The sequence below is a fragment of the Ochotona curzoniae genome, unplaced genomic scaffold (assembly GCF_017591425.1).
Source record: "Ochotona curzoniae isolate NIBS_2020 unplaced genomic scaffold, NIBS_Ocur_1.0 contig_3520, whole genome shotgun sequence".
Lineage (NCBI taxonomy): Eukaryota > Metazoa > Chordata > Mammalia > Lagomorpha > Ochotonidae > Ochotona > Ochotona curzoniae.
In genome coordinates this window covers 20870723-20891281 of record NW_024465894.1, presented here as the reverse complement: position 1 = coordinate 20891281, position 20559 = coordinate 20870723, and the positions used below count along the sequence as shown (strand labels likewise).

At 50.0% G+C, this 20559-nt stretch overlaps 1 protein-coding gene across 1 annotated transcript in view; it reads left to right on the top strand.

Moving 5' to 3' along the window:
- The window catches only part of SLC24A3 (solute carrier family 24 member 3), a 434660-nt gene that overhangs the window by 388708 nt on the left and 25393 nt on the right, over positions 1-20559 (top strand). Inside the window, exons 7-11 of the mRNA XM_040981791.1 lie at positions 321-395; positions 10687-10712; positions 13489-13542; positions 17449-17582; positions 19794-19954. Of these exons, the coding sequence (XP_040837725.1) occupies positions 321-395; positions 10687-10712; positions 13489-13542; positions 17449-17582; positions 19794-19954 (450 nt within the window). The remainder of the gene's footprint in view (positions 1-320; positions 396-10686; positions 10713-13488; positions 13543-17448; positions 17583-19793; positions 19955-20559) is intronic.

Here is a 20559-nt window from a genome sequence, read left to right as displayed (position 1 = left end):
TCTCTGTTCTGTTGGCTGAAGTTAGACCTGAGTCACAGTCAGTAGGCAGTGTTTCCGGCTCCCTTGCTCCCTGGCTGCCTTCCACCACAAGGCCTTCCCCAAGAACCAGATAGTTTCAGCTTCAATCCCATGTCAGTATATCTGACACGCAGAAGGAGACCAGTACACCTGAGAGGCTCCATATATTTCTAGCAATTGGCACATTGACTCAACCCTGGACGGGAGGTGTGACTCCTAGTTTTGCCTGGGCTAGTGCCTAGCAGGATCCGTGCCATCTCGTCGGTGTGTTGACTGACTTTCTGTGTCACCCTGCCCTCCAGGTGGTGGCTCTGTCCTCCTGGTGCCTGCTGAGGGACTCCATCTACTACACGCTGTCCGTGGTTGCACTTATTGTGGTAAGTTGCTGTTTCCATCTATACCCCCTTCACTGTGCTTTCCGACATTGGATTCCCCTACATGGAGTTTGCTCCAAAGCAGTGCTGGGCGTCAGCAAGAGAGTGCAAATCTGTGTGTGTGCAACTTCCTTTCTCAGATCGACCAGACAACCCCCAGCTGATCCTCAGGTGCTCAGCATGGGAATCTGGCCTTGGGTTGTCTAGGTCCCTGAGCATTTCTTGTGGTTGTTCTTCCTCCAGGGCTCTCTGAGGCTCCCTCCACCTGTCCCCAGCTTGGGAACTAGCTTGTCCCAGCTTTGGAGCTAGCTTGTCCCCTTATTACCTGTAAGATCCCAAGACCCTTGCTTGGTCCCACAACACCTGTCACCATGATCACTCTGAGTTCTTACTGGTATCATCCTCCTCAAGTCCAGTTACAGATAAAAACGCTGTCAAGGACATCTCCATGTCCCAGATCCAACTTGTTTCCAACTCAACTTTCCATGTGTACCCTGGCACTGAAAGCTCCCATATGTATCCCAGCCACTCTGCTTAGACATGGTATGAAGTCAGCCCTGCCTCCCAACTCGGGTGCTACTCACTCAACCTAACAATGCTATGGGTTTCCATCTGATCACAATCTTCCCAGCAGGTCTCTTCTCTGTAAAGCTCACTTCAAAAGGCTCTTGCCAGTGCTAGTAGGAAGCTGCCACCCATTTCCCTTCCCTTCCGTCCAGGCGCTCACTATTCACAGCCACCCGAGTTTCCACCAAGGACATCTGCGAACACTGTGCCCTCATGTACTGTGATGAGCAGCACTGGGTCACCCATGGGAAAAGCCCCACCTCTTTAGCTTGCCAGGCTGAGCCATCTGGGAGGAGCAGGTGGCAAGTGAAAGAACATACAGACAGGGTTGGGAGATTTGACTGTTGACATTGTCTCTCCCCCTCCTATCCCCAACACCCCTGGATGGTAAATTTCACGCATGAGCTCCCCTGGGTGAAGGGATGCCTGATGGCAGGTAAATTGCCACTTCTAGGTGTGGCTGAAGGGTGTTTCCACGAGACATCAGCATTTTACTGTGTGTAGTTGCTGTCACCGATGTGAGTGGTCATCACCCAGCCCGTGGAAGGATCTCGCAGAAAGGCTGAGAATGGTGGATTTGCCCTCCCTGTGTGTGCTGGGCTATCCATCTTCCCCTGCCCTCACCCATGCGAGCCTCTAGTCCTTGGGACTTTGAGCATATCCTTGACCTGGAACCTTCAGCTTCCTGGTTCTCATTCCTTTGAGCTTGGCTGGAAATTCTGCCAGCGGCTGTTGCAGGTCATGGGACTCTGTCAGCCCTCACAGTAATGTGAGCCAGCTTTCATGGCCGGCCCAAATGGCCTGGGAGAAATGGATCTCTCTGGGTCTTGATTTTCTTTTTTTAAGATTTATTTACTTTTTTTTTTTTTTGAGTCAGATATACAGAGAGAAAAATCTTCCATTTGATGATTCACTTCCCAAGTGACCTCAATGGCCAGAACTGAGCTGATCCAAAGTCAGGAGCCAGGAGCTTCTTCCAGATCTCCCATGCAGGGGGCAGGGTCCCAAGGCTTTAAGCCGTTCTCAACTACTTTCTCAGACCACAGACAGGATGGGAAGCGGGGCTGCCAGGATTAGAACCAGTGCCCACATGGGGTCCCAGCACATGCAAGGCAAGGGCTTTAGCTACTAGGCTACCATTCCAGACCTGGTCTTGATTTCCTTATCTGCATACCAGGATTAGAACTCCCTATGGGGTCTATTCACCTGTCCTGTCCTACAAAGCTCTTCCCTGAATGCTTTCTTACTGTAGCTCTCTAGGCCAAAAAGGTCAATGTGATGTTTGAAGGAAACCCTCCCTAAGGTGGACCATCCTTGATTTACACACTACTCCAGCCTCCTCCAGGAGACTGTGTGGCCCTGACCTTCACTTCAAAGCTCCCAAGTTAAACAGGAAGGGAACTGATGTACCACTCTGCTTTCATCAGCAACTGAGACTCACTCATCCCAAAGGTGGACACAAGGGTTCAGGGGTGCTAATGCTGGGACTGAAGATGTGCTTGAACTTGTCAACTCTTGGTCAGGAGACACGAGGCCCCACATGAAGTCCAGGTTCATGTTCTTGGCCATTACCTGGGGAGAGAATTAGACACCTAAAACACATCTCTCTCCCAGACTCCTGGAACTCTGTCTCATCTTTGCCGTGTGGCCAGCCTGTGGAGCCCGGCTGGTTGTGAGAGCCCTGTCCCCCTGTCCTTAGCATCTTCATGTGATTTTGTTCAAGAATTGGGAGTCAGGATGGGACAGATGAACACAGCCGTCTACTCCTCTGCCTTCCGGAAAGAGATGACTGTATGCATGCAGACAAGGCAATCAGCGGACGCGACAGGGCAAGCTCTCCCAAAGGGAGCTCAGTGATACCCATTCCCTCCTGCCGTGTTGTGTCAGGGGCGTTCCCTGTTTTCAGCATGGGCACCTCCTGCACTGTGTGTGAAGTCACTGTCTTCTGCGCAGTGTATCTGGTCATGTTCAAGATGAAATGAACCTAATAGTTGCTAATGATGTACAAAGAGAGATTTCGCAGGTGACACACTCAGTGGAGCCAGGACTTCGGGCACGAGAGCCATCTACGTTGGGGTGTGGCGTGTCAGTTGCAGAGCTGGATGGGCTCAGCCTGCTGCCCCCCAGCAGCTCCGGATTTTCTCCAGACAGAAGCCAACTGCGAGGGCAGATGACTCTCTGCCGTTCCTCTCAGCCGTGTGTTCACAGACCAGTTGTCAGGGCGAGAGTTTTGTGATAAGAGATGGAAAAGACAATATCTGAGTCTACAGGGTGAAGTCCGGAAACTTCTTCCTTTGACTGAGGCCACTCCAAACTCCACTGGATGTTGGTTACTCCCGGCATGCTTGCCTCACATGAGGCCCCAGAGATGGCCATCCACAGGCTCAGGGCCCAGCAAGCTCCATTTTCACCAGCACCTCCCCCCACCCACTCCTACCACCAACAGGCAGCTCTGCTCCCAGCAGCATCACACCAGACAGGTGAAGACCAACCTTCATTATGGCTGCAAAGCATCCTCTTGGGATGTCCCTCCACTGTATAGCCATGATAGTGCTGGAGTCCATTTCTGAGCGTCCATGAGAAGACACTCATGGCAGTATATGTTGCTGGGTTTGGCTGGGTTCCTTTAAAGTGTGTCTGTGTGTGTGTGTGTGTGTGTGTGTGTGTGTGTGTGTGTGTGTGTGTGTGTATGTATGTATGTGTGCATTTTAATTGGAAAGGTAGAGTTACAGAGAGAGAAGGAGAGAGAAATAGAGAGAGAGAGATTCCATCCACTGGTCCATCCCCCAGATGCCACGATGGCCAGAGCTGGAGCAGTCAAAAATCACAGGAGTTTATTCCAGCTCATCTATATGGGTTCAGGGGCCCAGGTAATTTGGCCATCCTCCACTGCTTTCCCAACTATGTTGGCAGGGTCCTGGGTCAGAAGTGGAGCAGCTGGGACTCAAACCAGCACCCAAATGGGATGATAACAGCACAGATGAAGGCTTCACTGACTGCACCCACAAGCACCAGCCCCGTTTGGGTTTCTGATGTAGAGTTACAGTGGATTAGTGGATTTTGTGAAACAGTGTCCCAATCCTTGGGATCACTTTCACAAGAGACTAAAAGTGGGCATGAAGAGCCCCTCTATGTGACCAAGAAGCACAGCCCTTAGCCAAGCAGTGGCCCCCTCAGGGACCCACCCCAATGCTGTGCCCCAGCCCCAGCTGCTGCCTGCAGCTCACACACTTGTGTCTTTTCCTCATTGTTCTTCCTTCCCCTTTTTCTCTCTTTTCTCTTAATAATCTTGGTCACACAGTCATTTCTCTTCCGGCTTTGCTTGCATAATCTAAGCTTCTCTGTGGGATTCTGCCATGGTGCTTAAAATTCCTTTATTTAAAAGTCCTTCCTTCTACCCGCCAACTCACTACCAACCTCCTTCAAGCAATTTCTCTAACTATTAGGTATTTTTTAATACTCTCCCCCATTATATGGTTCGGAAATGCTCAGCGGGAGGAACTGCCGGGCCTTGGGATTGTGTAATAAAGAGCTCATTCACACGGGACAAGATGCTGAGACCACATGCATTTCTGTATGCAGCCTTGGCAAGAGGCTCCACAGCCTCACACTGAGAAGCTGGGACAAGCTGGGGCCTGCAGGTCCTGCGAGCAGACAAGACTGAGGTCAGTACTGTGGCACAGTGGGTTAAGCCACCAGCTGTGATGCCAGCCTCTCTGGTTCCTGGCTGCTCCACTTCCAATCCAGCTCCCCACTAATGCACCTGGAAAGCAGGAGAAGGTGGCCAAAGTGCCTTGGTCCCTGGGACCCCCGTGGAAGTTCTAGACTCTGGCTGGAGCCAGGGTCGGGGAAGGAATCGGCCGATCTCTTTTTCTCCTTCTCCTTTCCCTCCTCCTTCTCTTTCCGACTTCTTCCTCTTTGTTACTTTCTCTATCACTTTTGTATCAGATAAATCCTTTTCAAAAGTGAGAAAGAGGGGCCCAGCATGGTAGCCTAGTGGTTAAAGTCCTTGCCTTGCATGCGCCAGGATCCCATATGGGCACTGTTTCTAATCCTGGCAGCTCCACTTCCCATCCAGCTCCCTGCCTGTGGCCTTGGGATCCTGCACCCACATGGGAGACCTGGAGGAAGAAGCTCCTGGCTCCCATTGCAGCCACTTGGGGAGTGAATCATCAGACAGAAGATCTTTGTTTCTGTCTCTCCGCCTCTCTGTAAATCTGACTTTCCAATAAAAATGAATAAATCTTAAAAACAAAAAGAAGAAGGGCTGGGATGGTGGTATAACAAGGTAATCCTCCACCTGTAGTGCCAGCATCCCATTGGGCACCATTTCTAGTCCCAGTTGTTCCACTTCTGACTCTTGTCTCTCCTCTCTCTATAAAATCTGCCTTTCAAATATAAATAAATAAACCTTTTATTTTTTTTTAAGTTTATAAAAGTTAAAAAAAAAAAAAGAGCAGGCAAGGCGATTTCTCCCGAGAAGCTGAGTCAGGGGCCCACGCCCAGACCCAGGGAGAGCTCACAGGGTCATCTCCACCCAGAACCCAAAACTGCAGAAATGTGAGCAGATGCCCATGGGGCCTGGCCAGGAACTCGAGCACCCGCTCCCAGTGAAGCCAGCAGAGCCGAGACTAGGCTGCACGACATGACACGTCTGTTCACTGCAGGATGAGCTCTGCACCTGAACTTGGCTCCCTGCTGTTTCCCAGCGTGTCATTTCAGGGGAGACCAGCACGTTGTCCTCAGCAATGATAAAGCCAGGAAGCATTGGGGCTGTGCCTCTTGCCCCTTCCTAGGCAAGCGACCCTTGGCCCTGGTAACATTGGGGCCATCTTGGTGCTTCTCCCTGAACAGGACAGTGGCTCGGGTGGGCAGGTACACAGCGGCTTCTTGTCTTTGCCAAGAAATCCAACTTGGAGCTGTTACTGAGATGCTTGAATGGTGGCGAGGTGTTTTTTGTACCCTCTCCAGCAGGCGGCTGTGGCTCACCAGGCCTCATCTCCTACGTCCTAAGTTCATCATCCTTTCTATTGTTTCCCCACAGCCTGGCTTGACTTAGAGGAGGGACAGGCCGTGGGGTGCAGTGGTTTAAGCCACGGCTTGATATTATTGCATCACACAGCAGGCTGCCTGGTTTAAGTCGTCCAGCTGCTTGCTAATATACTTGGGAGGCGGTGAATAAAAGCCACAGTACTTGGGTTCTTGTCTGCCCCATGTAGGGTATTTAGATGGAGTTCCTGGCTTCTGCCTTTAGCCTCACTCAGCAATTGTCTGTTGCAGGCATTTGGGGAGTAAACCAGGAGATGAAAGATCTCTCTCCCTCTCTTTCTCTCTCTTTCTCTCTCTCTCCATCTCAAATAAACCTTTCAGAGAGTACATGTCCAGAGGGCATGCCCACCCCTGCTCAGCCCCTGCCTCTCCAGGTCATCTCTGTTTTGGATCCCCCTGCAGCCACTGACACCATGTGGCTGACCTGCTCGGCATCCTGACACAGAAATGCAGTCAACCCTACAGAAAAATCACATCAGTGCACCTGACAGAACACCACCTGAACTGTCCCCCACAGCTGAAGCGGCACAGCCTCACAGAAATCACCTGCTCCCTGAGGCTCCCAGGGGCTCCCATTGCCAGTCAGCCGAGGGAATCCCCACAATGCTGAGTGAGCAGAGTCCACAGAGGGGCGTGGCCCCTGACGGCCAGGGAAGAAGAGGGATGGAGTGTTGATGTCTTCCAGTTGTCACGGTGACAACGATGAGGATACAGACAGCCAGGAAATCTCCATTTCAGTGCAGCCGCTGCCAGTCTCATGGCCACTGCGTGGAGAAAGTAGCCCCTCCTCCCCGCTGTCCCAGGGCAGCCTGGTCATGAGCAGGCAGGTGCCTGGGAAGCTCCGACATGGAGGGTTCACCTGCCTGATGTAAGCCACGTGGCCTGGGAGGACTCCAACAGACAGCATGACTGACAAGCTTGTTTCCATGGCACCCAGCAGTCGCCCAAAACCTGCAGGAAATGAGGGCTTTGTCCCATGCCTTCCTGTTTGCTCATGCTTCACCCAACTGCATGATACTTGGCTGCCACAGGGTGGGGAACCACACACAGGTGTGGTTGACTTGACACGTGGATCCCTCAGCTGGCCCCAGTGCCAGCCCCCAGACACAGTCAGCAGAACACAGAACGAGGAGCTTGCCTGCACAAGACCTGTTTTCAAAATCCAGCTGGGGACAGTTCACTCCTGGAGGCCACAAGGGTCAAGGGTCAACATCACTCTCATCTTTGAGACATCTCTGAAATGTCCCAGGCAGGTACTGCCCAGGGAAACACCACGGAAGATGTGGGAGGGGCTGACGGGCCCTTCCGTAGGAGTCATCTGGGGTGTCCCAGGAGACCTGATGGAGCTGTGAAAACTGACCAAGGGCTCCTGCACTTCACTGCCTTGCAGGGTGACTTGGACAGAGGGCTGGACAGTGAGTGCCACCTTGTGGCAGCTTTGTAAAACTGGAAGTGTAGTTCCTAGGTTCAGCACCAATTATTTCAAATTTTATTTACACTGGAAGGGGTGGTGAATGTTGTCTTTGACTCACTGCTGAAGGATGAAAATGCAGAGAGATGTGCCACACCTGTCTTGGGACTCAGAGCAAATCCAATTTGTAAGGACTTATCAACCCATGCCTCAAGGGAAAGCAGCGCCCAGGCCTGCCACTCAACATTTTGGACAAGATGGCCCTGCTGCTCCCAGGGACCATCCACCATGCTGCCCTCCACAAGGAATGCCCTGCTTCTGTGCTGGCCTCCTCATTTTCTCTGTCTTCTGAAGGGTCACCCAACTGCTTGTCGTCCAAGTTGCTCCAATCAGTGCTTGTAGTTCATGTACTCACTGCACCGATGCCCACTCAAGGTGAACCCTGTTTGCACACGATCTCCTGGTGCCAGCCCTTCACCCAGGTCGTGGTTCAGTCCTGATCCTTTCATTTCTCCAGCACAGTCCTCTGAGGAGGAGAAAGCAAACTACTTCTACTCATAAGACCTGAAAAACTAGGGGGCCTGGCTTTGAGGGGGCCTTTTCCTGCCCCTTTCCTCGCTTCCTCCTCTTCCTCATCCACCATAGTGTGCCGGGCGAAAAGACCAGAAGCTGCCTCCAGTGTGCAGACATCGCCAGCCCCTACCATCTATGAGGACTCAAAGCAGAGTCACCTGCCTGTCCCAGTTGCCCAACCTCTGCTGACATCAAGCTCGGGATGCTCTGTCCCCAGTGGCCTGTCCTATCCAGCCTCACCCAAGTTTGCCCGTGATTTCTCCAGCTAAATGGCATTCCAAGTCAATTGCGTCCTGGATTTGGAGTCTTTCGTGCAATTGAGCCAGTTCTCTTGCTTTTCTTTGCTGTATCTGTTGGAAGGATCGAGAGTGGAAGTTGGATTCGTCCCAGAATTCATTCCTAGAATGTACATGGACGAGAACTTTCTTCCCAGGTGAGAGAACTCCTGAGGGCCCCGACAGGCCCGGTGTCCCCTTCAGAGGAGACACAGCACAGAACAAAAGCTGCTCTCATACAGTATCAGTGTTGCGTTAGCACCGTTCCCTGATAGAGGCAAATTCAATTGGCCTGGCCTAATAAACTCCGGGAAGGCCCCAGGAGCGTGTGTACTCATAAGTAGCTGTGGATTGATTGTTCCAGCCCGTACTAGGACTCACACTTGAATGAACTTCAATTAATAGGAAATGGTTCCCAATTCAAAATACGGCCGTCTGCTCCAGGATTTTGTGATAAAAATTTTAAAACGGGTGATTATGCAAAACAGCTTGCCAGCTGCATCAGGAGATTCTTTGCCTTGGCTTCCTTCACTTCTCCTCCCAGCCTGGTTCACCATCCCCATCCGATGGCAGCTTGTTGAATGTGACCGTGAAGGTGAGTGTCAGGGAAACAGAGAAGCCATGATCTATTTTCAGTGATGACCTAGGGCAGATTTACCAAGCAACACGGCTCCTCCACTCGCCCTTGACTTTGAACATGCAGGATAGCTGGAGACAGTCTCTCATGTCCTGTGACCCATACCCCGGTGGTGGGTGCATGGACCACCTCTAGTGTGGCACCCGATGCCCAAGCTGTCCTGTGCATCTCCAGTGGTCCCCACCCTTGCTGAGAGGTCACAGAGCCAATGCCAGGGCACAGAGTAGCATCTCCTGAGCTGTCTCCTGGAGTAAAGGGAACTGTGCCCTTCAGGCTTCAACAACATGCCATCTGTGCCATACAAAGTGCGTCAAAGCTGACCTGGGCCTTGCCCTAGCAATGAAGACACCCGCATCCCACGCTGGAGGGTACCTGTGTCTGCTTCCTGCCTCTGATTCCTGCCTCAGCTTCTCACTCCTGAAGACCCTGGCAGGCAGCAGTGATGGCTTGTCACTGGGTTCCTTGGCTTCCCACACTGGATGGAGTTCTTGGTCCCTGCTTCCTCATCCCAGGCATTGCACACAACGGGGAAATGAACCCATTCTCACTCAGTCTACAAAATACATTTTTTAAAATCAAGAACTGGGGCTCAGTTTTAGCACCATTTCCACCACAAACGGAGCAACCCCCAAAAAAACAAATGGTTTCTGTTCTCTGTGACTCAGTTTCCCTGGGCATGTCAGAATGGCATCGGCTTCTTTGCCGTAAACAGTCAGTTCTTTCAAGTGGTCTGCGGATGACAGAGTGAATAAAGTATGTGTTCTCTCTGCTCTTCCTCTGCTGTGTGTGTTCTCTCAGTCCCTGCTCATCAGGAGGGAAATAGCACTGGGGCGCCTGGAGCCTTTCACTGCTCCTGACCCTCGCTGCCCCCTACCTTAGTAAGAGGGCAGGCCTGAGGCCCAGGGTGGGAGCAGCCGGTCACGCCCAGCCAGGACCTTCAGTCGCCTTAGCAGGCTGTGGGAGGAGAATGTCCTTCGAATGATTCCTTTAAGGGAACAAAACAATAAATCCATCATAAGAAAATACTGTCTACAAGTCTTAGTGCTTGCAGGACAACCATGAGAGCAAGGGCCGCCATCGTGACACAGTGCCTAACGCCGCCACCTGTAGTACATGCATCTAATAGGGACATCTGTTTGAGTCACAGCTGCTCCGCCTCAGATCCAGCTCCCTGCTAATGTGCCTGGGGAATAAAGCAGCACAAGATGGCCTGGGTGATTAGATCCCTGCGACCCAGAAGAACCTCCCTGCTCCTGGCTTTGGCCTGGCTCCACCCGGGCCTTTGTAACCGCCTGGGGAGTGAAGTGTGTGTGTGTGTGTGTGTGTGTGTGTGTGTGTGTGTGTGTGTGTAACTTTGACTTTAAAATCAATAATAGTTTCTAAAAACATTGTAAAGGTGATTGCTGCACATTGCATGTAGATGGGCAGAAACCCCAAGTGACAACACGTCTTGTGGGTGGAATTGTCCGCTGCTGAGCTCCTTCAGAACCTTCCAGAAATGTGCAGAGGCTGCTAGCTTCAGTGAACTCACCTTTGCAGAAGCAGGTGGTCACATTCCCTGGCACTCCAGTGTCGGGCAGAGATGGCGGATGCTTGTCCTTGTGCCTGACTCCAGTCGGCCAACACCACCTGCTCCTAGCCACACTAGTTCACAAGACCTGAGCTAGAGTTCAGAGGCGGTCTCCTCAATGGCGCCTGGGCTATCCAGCGCCAAGAGTGGACAACATGCAGTCTTCAAGGGTTGCCTTGTGGATCTAACTTTTCTTTTTCTTCTCTTCACAGTTCATTTATGATGAAAAAGTCTCCTGGTGAGTACCTCCTTTCCCCCTCCTCTTTTCTTATGTTTTGGGACCAACATATTGAGTGAAATCTTGAGTATTGCAGGTGGACCACTCGAGGTTTGTGCCTGCGGCTCCCTGCCACAGCTCCCAGACCAGGGCCCAGGCAAGGGCTGTTCAAAGCTTCCATGTGCCCCTCCCAGAGTTTCTCTGTTCCCTCAGTTCCCAACATCAGCTGAGCCTTCCAGCTCACTGTTGAGCCACTCCATGTTCCTTTTCACAGCTTCCTACACCATGCTTTGCCAAGGGGGCAACTGTCCCAGTCAGTGCTAGAGAGGGGAGAAATCAGTGGCTCGGGAAATCTCTGAACTCCAAGCCCCGGTGGAGGTCAAGGAGCAGAGGGGCTTCCAGCTGATGTCCAGGCCTCAGGTGTGACTGGGCAGAAAGCCGTGCAGTCCTTGGAGACAGCAGCATCCATGGCTGCCAGGAGTGAGTAGTTCTGTTCTAGGATGGGGTGGCATTTGTCCTGACAGTTAAAGTGTCAGTTAAAACATCCATGGGGCCCATGATGTGCTACCACCTGAGACTCGGGCATCCCATGTCAGAGGACTGATTTGAGACTTGGCTGCTGCTGCACTTCAGACCCAGTTAGCTGCTCATGCGCATGGGAAAGCAGTGGAGGTTGGCTCAAGTGCTTGGGGCCCTGCACCTGTGTGGGAGACCCTGAGTGAGCGCCTAGCTCCTGAAGTTAGCCTGCTCATTGCAGCCATTTGGGGAGTGAACCAGTGCGTAGGGAACACCTTTCTCTCTCTGTCTCTGTCTGTCTCTCTTTCTCTCTCCATCTCCTTCTCCCTCTCCCTCCCTCCGTCCCTCCCTTTTTCTCTCTCAAACTCTCTCTCTGCCTTTACAAAAATCTATTACTGGACCCCTGGGCTAGGTTTCTGACTCCAGCTCCCCATTTGAGCTTCCTGCTGTTGCAGGCCCTGGGAGGCAGGGTACCAGCTCAAGTCGGTGAGTTCCTGCATCCGTGTGGGAGATTGTCCTTCCAGCTCCTGGCTCAACCCTGGCCATTGTGGGCTTCTGAAGAAGTGAACCAGTGGATAAGAGTTTCTCTTTCTGTCAATCAGTGCCTCTCTCTCTCAGTGTCTCTCATATCTCTCTCTCTCTCTCTCTCTCTTTCTCCCCACCCCCCCTCTCTCCCTCTACCCTTCTCCCTCTCTTTGCTTCCCAAATCAAAAGGTTTTTTTTTTCATACACGCACTTAGACTTCTGGATGGAGAGGCTATACAGACAAGTAGATATATGAGTGTACAGCTGGAGGGGGTGGCTCATTTGTATATTGGATGTCATTACTATGTGCTTGGCATTTATAGAAAGAGATCAGGAGGAAAAGAGTATAAGTGCAGAAGTAAGAGGATGCGGTCACTAAAGATGAGAATTAGGAAGCAAAGAAGGCAACAAGGATAGAGAAGGAAAAAGCTAGGGGACGGGAACTCATGCAGGAGCGAAGCCATTTGGGGAGCAGGAGAGGGTGTTTTTGCTGGGTTAGCAGAGGTGGCAGTCACCAGTGTCCTTGGCAGGTGTTTCAGGAGCCAGATGAGTCTGGAAGATAAACCATTGACATTGGCCATGGCAGTGGGAGGTGCCCACAGTGCATGCGGGATGGACCTTGAGAGATGTGGGAGCAGTATGAGGAGTCTGAACACTCTCACTGCTTGTGTCACATCCTGAACACTCACTGTGACTGACACACATTTGCACAATCACTTGTGATGGTGTTGTGCTATGCCATTCAGGATGTACTGGTAAGCTGTGTGCCCAGTCCCTTATTTTGTAGCCATCCGACTTCCCCCTGTCTTTGCTTTTATAAATATCCCTTTGCAACAAAATCCCTTGCATTTGCATCCTCTCTGTGTTTGAGCAAATATTTTTCTGGGACAATTTCCAGACAAGGAATTTGCAAAGAGCAAAGGGAGAAGGGACAGCTCCCGGAATTTCTTCCTTAGACCCAAGAATTTCCTCCCTAACCTGTTCTCCACTGACTTTCTCTCGGAGCCAAAATCACTCCTGCAGTTGGCCAATCTAATTCCATAGCTTCAAGGGAACCCAGAAAACAAGTTTCATGTTTTCTAATTGGAAAATAATTAAAATGGAGGAAGGACTCAACTTACAAGAATTAAAGGTGTATTCCAGGGGATTTCATTATGCTTTTTGTCCCTGCCTCGTGGTCATTTTTCTACTCGTTCATTCTTACCTTTCCTAGCCAGGTATTCTCTATTTCTCTCTCTCCCATCTTTTTCTGTATCTCTTTGCCTCTCTGTCTCCGTCCCTCTTCCTGTCTGTCTGGTCTTCTCTCTGCCTCTGTCACTCTCAGTATCTCTATTTGTATTTCTCTTTGTCTTTCTCTACCTCTGTCCCTCTCCTCCACTCCTTATTCATTACTGCCATGTGTCTAACCATCTCTTAGTCACCCCATTATTTAACTCTAGTATTAGTTTGTCCTCTGTCAATATATCTAAACAACCTCAGTGAATGCTTAAGCTGCGGACAGATTTATAAGCACAGATCTATATCCAGCATCGTGCAAAAAGACACGTCACTTGCTCAGAGCTGTTTGAATTGAATGAATAACAGACAGGAAGGAGTGGTGGGGAGGGAAGAGAAAGAAGGTTGAAAGCCACAGGCAGTCCATAAATACCCATAATGGCTCTACCTTGTCTTCCTGGCCGTTCCTATCAAGGGGGCTGTTGGGGAGTCCCTGCCTGCCCTGGGTAACTTTCTCTAACTCTTCTTGGTTTGTGTGCAGGTGGGAGTCTTTAGTGCTTGTGCTGATGTATCTTATCTACATTGTCATCATGAAGTAAGTAAATACCTGCTTCATTTCCTCCCCAGAGGGTCTCTGACTTACACTAGGTGGTAATGTGCCCAAGGGAGTAGGCAAGTGTGGGATCTTCTGCTTGCTTCATAGCTCCCCACGCCCAATCACAGACTCCTGCTGGGGAACCACTGTCACTTGTACTAGTCACAAGAGCAACGACCCTTCCATCCCACGTGTGATGATGGAATTAATGCTCAAATGTTTCATTTGAGAACTCTCAAAACGATGACTCCCTCTTTGGGACCCAGAAACCTAGCTTAATCAGTTGTTCCCTCACTCTGTTTTAAAAGAAGACATTATTCTTCTATGTAGACCAAGAGATAGAGGGAGAAGAAAGATGAATAAAGCCATTCATCAAATGTATAGAGACTTCCATTGTTCCATTGCAGATTCCCCCAAAACATAGAGATGTAAAACTTCATGCTGTTCCTGAGAGTTGGGAACCCAGTATCGACTTAACTGCAAGAGTCTAGCTCAGGGACTCTTGTGAGATTACAGTTTTGCTTTGGGCTACAGTTCCTGTATGTCTTTGGAGCTGGTGGAGCCTCTTTGGGGATGGCAAGCTGGTGCTGGCTGTTTGCCCACTGATGAGTTACTTCCCCAGAGAGAAAGCAAGGAGACTTCCTGCAGTGCCTTTGTCAACCCCATCTCAGAAGCCTCACACCATTATCCTACCACATTCTGTTCACTAGAAGCAAGAGACTGACTCAGGCCACACTTGAGGGCTTGAAATCGACTGTGAAAAGTAGGAGTGTTAAAGGATTGTGGACAGTCTTAAAATCATCACTGCATCTGTTCTTTTCTTCCCTGACATTATTGCAAGAATTCTATTGCTACTTACCCATCCTCCAAGTTAGAAGTAAGCACCATCTTTGTGAGCTTGTTGAGGTTTTCGGGTTCTGTTTGTTTGTTTGAGGGTTTTTTTGCCAGACATCAGCAGGATGAGGTGTTTATAAATAATGCAGAGAGGTCCTGTGCTATAGTTATCTGTCTGCCTTGAGAGCTCATTCCGTCATATTCTGCCCCTACTTCCCTCAGTATATGCAGCTGCAGAAGTGACCACCTTCTCTGGGGTGCAAGAAATAGAGAACTGTCAGGAATGTCCACTTTGAACACATCAGGTAATGGTCTGGGATGGCCAATTAGATTTTTCTTGCTGGTGAGGCCTCCACTGACTGGGAGACCTGCTAGAGACATCAGTAATGGAATCAGCACGTGTTATACAGACCACGGAGGCAAGAACTGGCTTGGCTGATGTCGTGGTGGGCTACACGCAATCTGCTGCCACCCGCTCAAACTGGTGCCCAATAGAGGAGCTGTTCCATGGCCAGTGTAGACTCAGGAACTGGATCATAGCACTGGGCCAGGGCTCTCACTCCAACATGTCCTGGTGTGGAGTTTTCAAGGACACTCATGAGGATTCCAGAGTGAGTCATCTCTGTGAAATGAGACAACTTTCACCGAAAAACATTGGTAGACACGTTCTAATGAAAAAACAAAGTTGGCCCAAAGGCTTCCCAAAGGAGAAGTCTTTAAGTAGGGGTGCTACCATTTGGTTCCTTTTTATTGCAAATGGCAAAAAAAAAAACCTCAGGTACTACAAATAGCTTCCCTCTGCCTTCTCTGATTTTTTTTCTTAAATGCAGAGAGACAGAAATAGAGATCTTCCACCCACTGGTTCATTCCTGAAAAGCCCATAATAGCCAGGGTTAGGCTGGGTGAAAGCTGGGAGCCAGGAGTTCATTAGGGATCTCCCATGTGGGTGGCAGAGACCCAACTACTGGAACTGCCACCTACTGCCTGCCAAGAACACATCAGCAGGCTGCTGGCATCAGAAACAGGGCCCAGGCAGTCTGATGGGGCTGTGTCACCCTTTATTTTCACTCTCGGCCTTTTGAGTTTGAGCTCTCAGGATGCAGAGTTGTCATCTTCCCTCTCTGAGCAGGCAGGTGCAGAACTGCCCCCACAGTGTCTGTTATCTGCCCAACATCCATCTTGAGCTGTGAATCAGGAAAATTGTCTCATAGTGCATCCATTAGGGGCTTCGCAGGATAAGGTGATTTCAGACACAGCCTTGGTTTAACAGACAGTAAAGGGGGTTGAAGACTTTTGCTGGTATGCATTCTGCATCCACTACACCCCCTTAGGAGCCTTCATCCGGTCCATGAGATGCTGGCAAAGCATGCGGACTTTAAGATAACACAGCAAACACATCCTCGCCTCCTTCCTAAACCAAATATGGATGGGTAGGGTGTGTATTTCTGCTGACATGCAGCTTTATCCACATCCCAGCTGCTCAAACCAGCAGGAGACAAATAAGACACGGCAGAGCAGCTACTGTGCTTGCAGAATTTTCTGCATAAATTCTGGGCCTAAGTTCTAAATTGAAAAAGCTGCTCTTTAGCCAGCCCCCCCTCCAGCAATCAGAAGCTTTAATCATTGGGTTTTATAAAATCTGATTTATAAAATTGCATGCTTCACAATAAAATAACTTCCGGGTACAAGCACAAAATTTAAAACATTCAATTAAAAATATAAAACAGAGCAACAGCCACTTTAGAAAAAATTGGTAAATTTTAGAACCCTCAGCTGCCTCCTCCTGGGCAGATAGCTGTAAAATGACTTTTAGACATTCTGTCTAATGATCCAAAGGTGATTTGAACTTGACCAGGTGGAGAGGAACCCCAGGGAACCGGAGATGCACTTGGTCTTAGCAAGGACCGGTGTTTGTACATCCTGAGTCTCTGCTTGGACTTGTTCTCAGAGTCAGCAGTGTGATCTGATCGTGGGAACAGGTGTTGTGCATTTGGCACAGCAGCAACTTTCAACAGTCACTCAGTAGCCAACATGCCCAGCCATTCTGAGCGTTTCCTCTTACACAAAGCGAAGTTAGTGATTGTTCCTAGCTCTTAGGCTTTCAATGAAAGGAGATTGTTCTTCCCATATCTGGTTTCAAGAACACCTCACAGGGGCAAGCAGCTAACCACGTGGCACGTGGCAGGGGCCAGGTTCAGTATCCAGCTCAGGCTCCTGACTCCAACTTCCTGCTGATGCAGACCTGGGACACAGCAGGTGATGGTGGTTCAAGTCATTGTGTTCCTGCCACGCACGTGGACTTAGATTGAGTTGCCAGCTTCCTGCTTCTGTCTAGTCCCACACAACCATTAGGGATCCTGGAGAGGGAGGGGTGTGAGTCAGCAGATAGGAGATCTCTGTCTCTGCATCTCTCTGTCTCTTTTGTTAATGTGTGGCTCACGGTTAAGCTTTAAAAGCTTGGCCATACATCCCATAGGTGACGCAACCATTTCTTGGGCCTCGGGGCTTCACCCGTGTCACTGACTGTATCCCAGAGTGGTGACTTCTGAGAAGGGGAGCCACACTGACTTTTGCCTGGCTTGTGATAGTAGTGGCCATTCCCACTCAGTATCTGAGACTTGCTGGTTCATAAGGAGGTGTCACAAGGTGGGAGAAAGCCACCTGCTCTCCTCCCTTGCCACATCCAGCAGCAATCACCTGTGACCAATTTTCCATTATGCCTCGTGCAGAGAATGTGCATGGAAAGATAATGCTAAGACCCAATGGGACAGTCAAGATCTCTATTCCCGGGACCATGTGTCCAGGGTCTTTGCTGCCAAAACCCAGTGTGGTGGAAAGGAACAGGTGTATGATGATGGCTTTATTTTTCACTGACTCTGTATCCTTCCATTGAAAAAATAGGCCAGGTTTAAGGGTATGTGGGATGACAGAGTGACAGCAGCCATCCCCTGAGTCAGGGACTAGACTGCAAGGCCCCCAGGGTGCCCTCAGGGTCAGGATGGGCATGGCAGGGCAGTTGGCAAGTGCAGGACTGGTGCCCACTGATGCCTCTTTCCACCTCTCTTGGTGCAGATACAATGCTTGCATACATCAGTGCTTTGAAAGGAGAACCAAAGGTGCTGAGAACATGGTCAACGGGCTGGCCAACAATGCCGAAGTTGACGACAGCAGCAACTGCGACGCCACTGTGGTGCTACTTAAGAAAGGTAACCGTGGAGGGGACCTGGGTCCAGGAAAGAGGTCCTAGAGCACACTACCACACAACATGAGGTTCTGGTGTCCACTGCCATTAAACACACGGGTTCTGGGGTACACCACCATGTAACATGAGGTCCTGGGATACACCACTGACTAACACAAGTTCTGGGACACACTGCCATCTAACACAGGTTCTGGGGTACACTACCATCTAACATGAGATCCGGGGTACACAGCCATCTAACACAGGTTCTGGGGTATACCACCATCTAACATGAGGCTCTGGGGTACACCACCATCTAACATGAGGTCTTGGGGTACACAGCCATCTAACATGAGGTCTTGGGGTACCCAGCCATCTAACACGTAGGGCATCATCCCTACTGCCTGTGAGGTTACATTACCCGCCCCCAGGCACAGCCAGCAGCGTCTTGTTCCCCACCCTCACGTTGGTCGTGCCATAGGAGTAGTCTCCTACTAGTTCATGAATGAGCTGACTTGCATAGCCCTCACAGAGCTCAGGCCACACTCAGCCTGAGTGTCCCCCAGGGAAGGGAGGACCCCAAGAGCACCGTGGGTTTTGAGGCGCTGGTTCTCGTAGATTTGAACTCTGTTCATGGAACAGGTTTCTTAATCATGGTGAACCTGTTTTGTCTTCTGAAAAATGGGAAGCATTTTACTAAAACGTAAGTAGAGAAAATTTATCAATGAGATTTCTGCAAGGCTCCCTCAATGGCAAGTGTTATTGGCAAAATACTGAGTGTCCAAATACACTTTCGGTCACATTACCCAACTTCCGAGCTGCCAAAAATTGCCTTTCCTTTCTGAGTAATCCTCCTGTGTACCTGATTCTTACAGAGCAGATGATAAACTGAGGGTGGCAACACATTGCTCTCTGATAAAGAATAGTCTTTCATAGAGGAAAGCAGGAAATCATCAATTCATTTTGCCTGGACCATTTCATTTCTCATTTAATTTTTCTACCTTACTGCTTGAAATGTGTGACTTTATTTCTTTCTGGTCCCTGGTAGCTTTTCACAGGGGAAAAAAATAATGAGAACATGAATCAGTTCTTCCCAAGTGTATCTCTGTCTCTGAAATCCCTGGGTGGTGATTAGTTTTTGGACATCCAGGATCGGAGCTCTTTTTCCTTCCCTCAGTGAGTATAGGTACGTTTAGGAAGTGGTTTACATAGTACCGTGCTATCTGGAGATTTCTTGTGATGTGTTATGTCACCACACAAGGTATATGCTTGGGCACCAAGGGGAGCTGCCATGTATTAGTCTTTCCCAAGACCCGAGCTTGTGGCTGGGGTAAAAAAAAAAAAGGAGCTAGTCCTGAGGGGTGCTCTGCGGCCGGGCACCCGTGAGCTGTGTGGTCATAACTTCTCATTCATGCCAGAGAGGGCTTAGGCCTCAGTGAAGCACATGTGGCCAGGCCTCCTAGCAAATCAGCAAACAGGATCTATACCAAGGCCCCTTCTGGCATTCAGGACCCAGTAACACAGACAGGTCCCCACCCACCCACTTGTCAGCAGGGTCTGAAGGCTGGGCTGAGGGAATGTGTATCCCATGTCCCTGCCGTGTCCCCCACTTGGCCCTAAAGTCAGCTCTGTAGCATTTGAGATCTCAGCATGAACATTGTGGACATTGGATGGACCTACAGAGTTTCAAAGGTCATCATGGTCTTTCCTGTGCCCCATGACCAAAGCAATGTGAAAAGATTCCTGTGATGTCCAGGGAGTTGTTCTGTTATGTCATCATTCATTCTTACCATGACAGCGAGTGATGCTTAGGTTGTTGGTTTCAAGACTTCTCCAATGACCTGGCTGCCTGACCCATGGGAATGCAACTTGGATTCTGTCCAGATTTTATCCACAGCAGCCTTGCATGGATGGATGGATGGATGGAAGGGAGTTAGGAAATGAAGAAGGGGATAAATGGAGGGATAGATGGAAGGAAGAGAAGGAAGCAGGGAAGTGAATGGATAGATTGTCAGGTAGATGGGTGGAAGAAAGGAAGGAAGAGAGAGAGAGAGGGAGGGAGGGGAAAAAAGATGGATGGATGAATGGATGGATGGATGGATGGATGGATGGATGGATGGATAGAAAGATGGGACCAAGGAAGGCTATGGAAGAAGAATGAGGAAAAGGGAAGAAAAAAATGAATTAATGCCTCTTTCCTGCCCTGACACTTTTTTCTTACATCTCATTTCCACAGCTAATTTCCACCGTAAAACATCGGTGATCATGGTAGATGAACTGCTGTCGGCCTACCCCCACCAGCTTTCTTTCTCCGAGGCTGGCCTTCGAATCATGATCACAAGCCACTTCCCACCTAAGACCCGGCTCTCCATGGCCAGCCGCATGCTAATCAACGAGGTACTGGACAAGTTGAGTCCATGAATACTAGACAGGCGTAAGAACTCTGGGAAGGAGAGAGCATGTCCTGGTTAGAAAGGAGTGTAACTCAGCCATAGGATCCCTCAGCCATCACAAGTCTTTGCTTGCTGGGCCAGCTGTGTCCCAGTCCCAAGCTTCCCTTCACACATTTAAGCCATCATCTAGCCCAGCTTCTGAAGAAAACCCTCCTGTGCCCTTCCACCTGCCTTGCTCTTCTATCCTTCCATTTCAGTGAAGTCCGTTCTTGGGGCAACTTTCCCGGATATAGCTGCCCAGGTGACCTTGGCTTTGAAGTCAATTCAGAGTCTCCCATCTGACCACCCCCCTCTGGAGTGGCAGCCTTACTGACTCACCAGCCCCAACACAGTCATCTGGCTTTCCCACATCTGTACCCAGGGGTCTCCAATGTGGAGAGGAAAAATAACATCACAATACATAGGCTGTCCAATCCGTGTATGTCCTGACCACCACAATCATCTTTCAGGTATCTAGAAGTTCCAGTGAGATAGAAAGTTAATCCTCTGAGGAATCCCTTAGGATTTGATTCCAGACTCTTCTGGAAGCTTCTCCGTCTGAGCCACCTG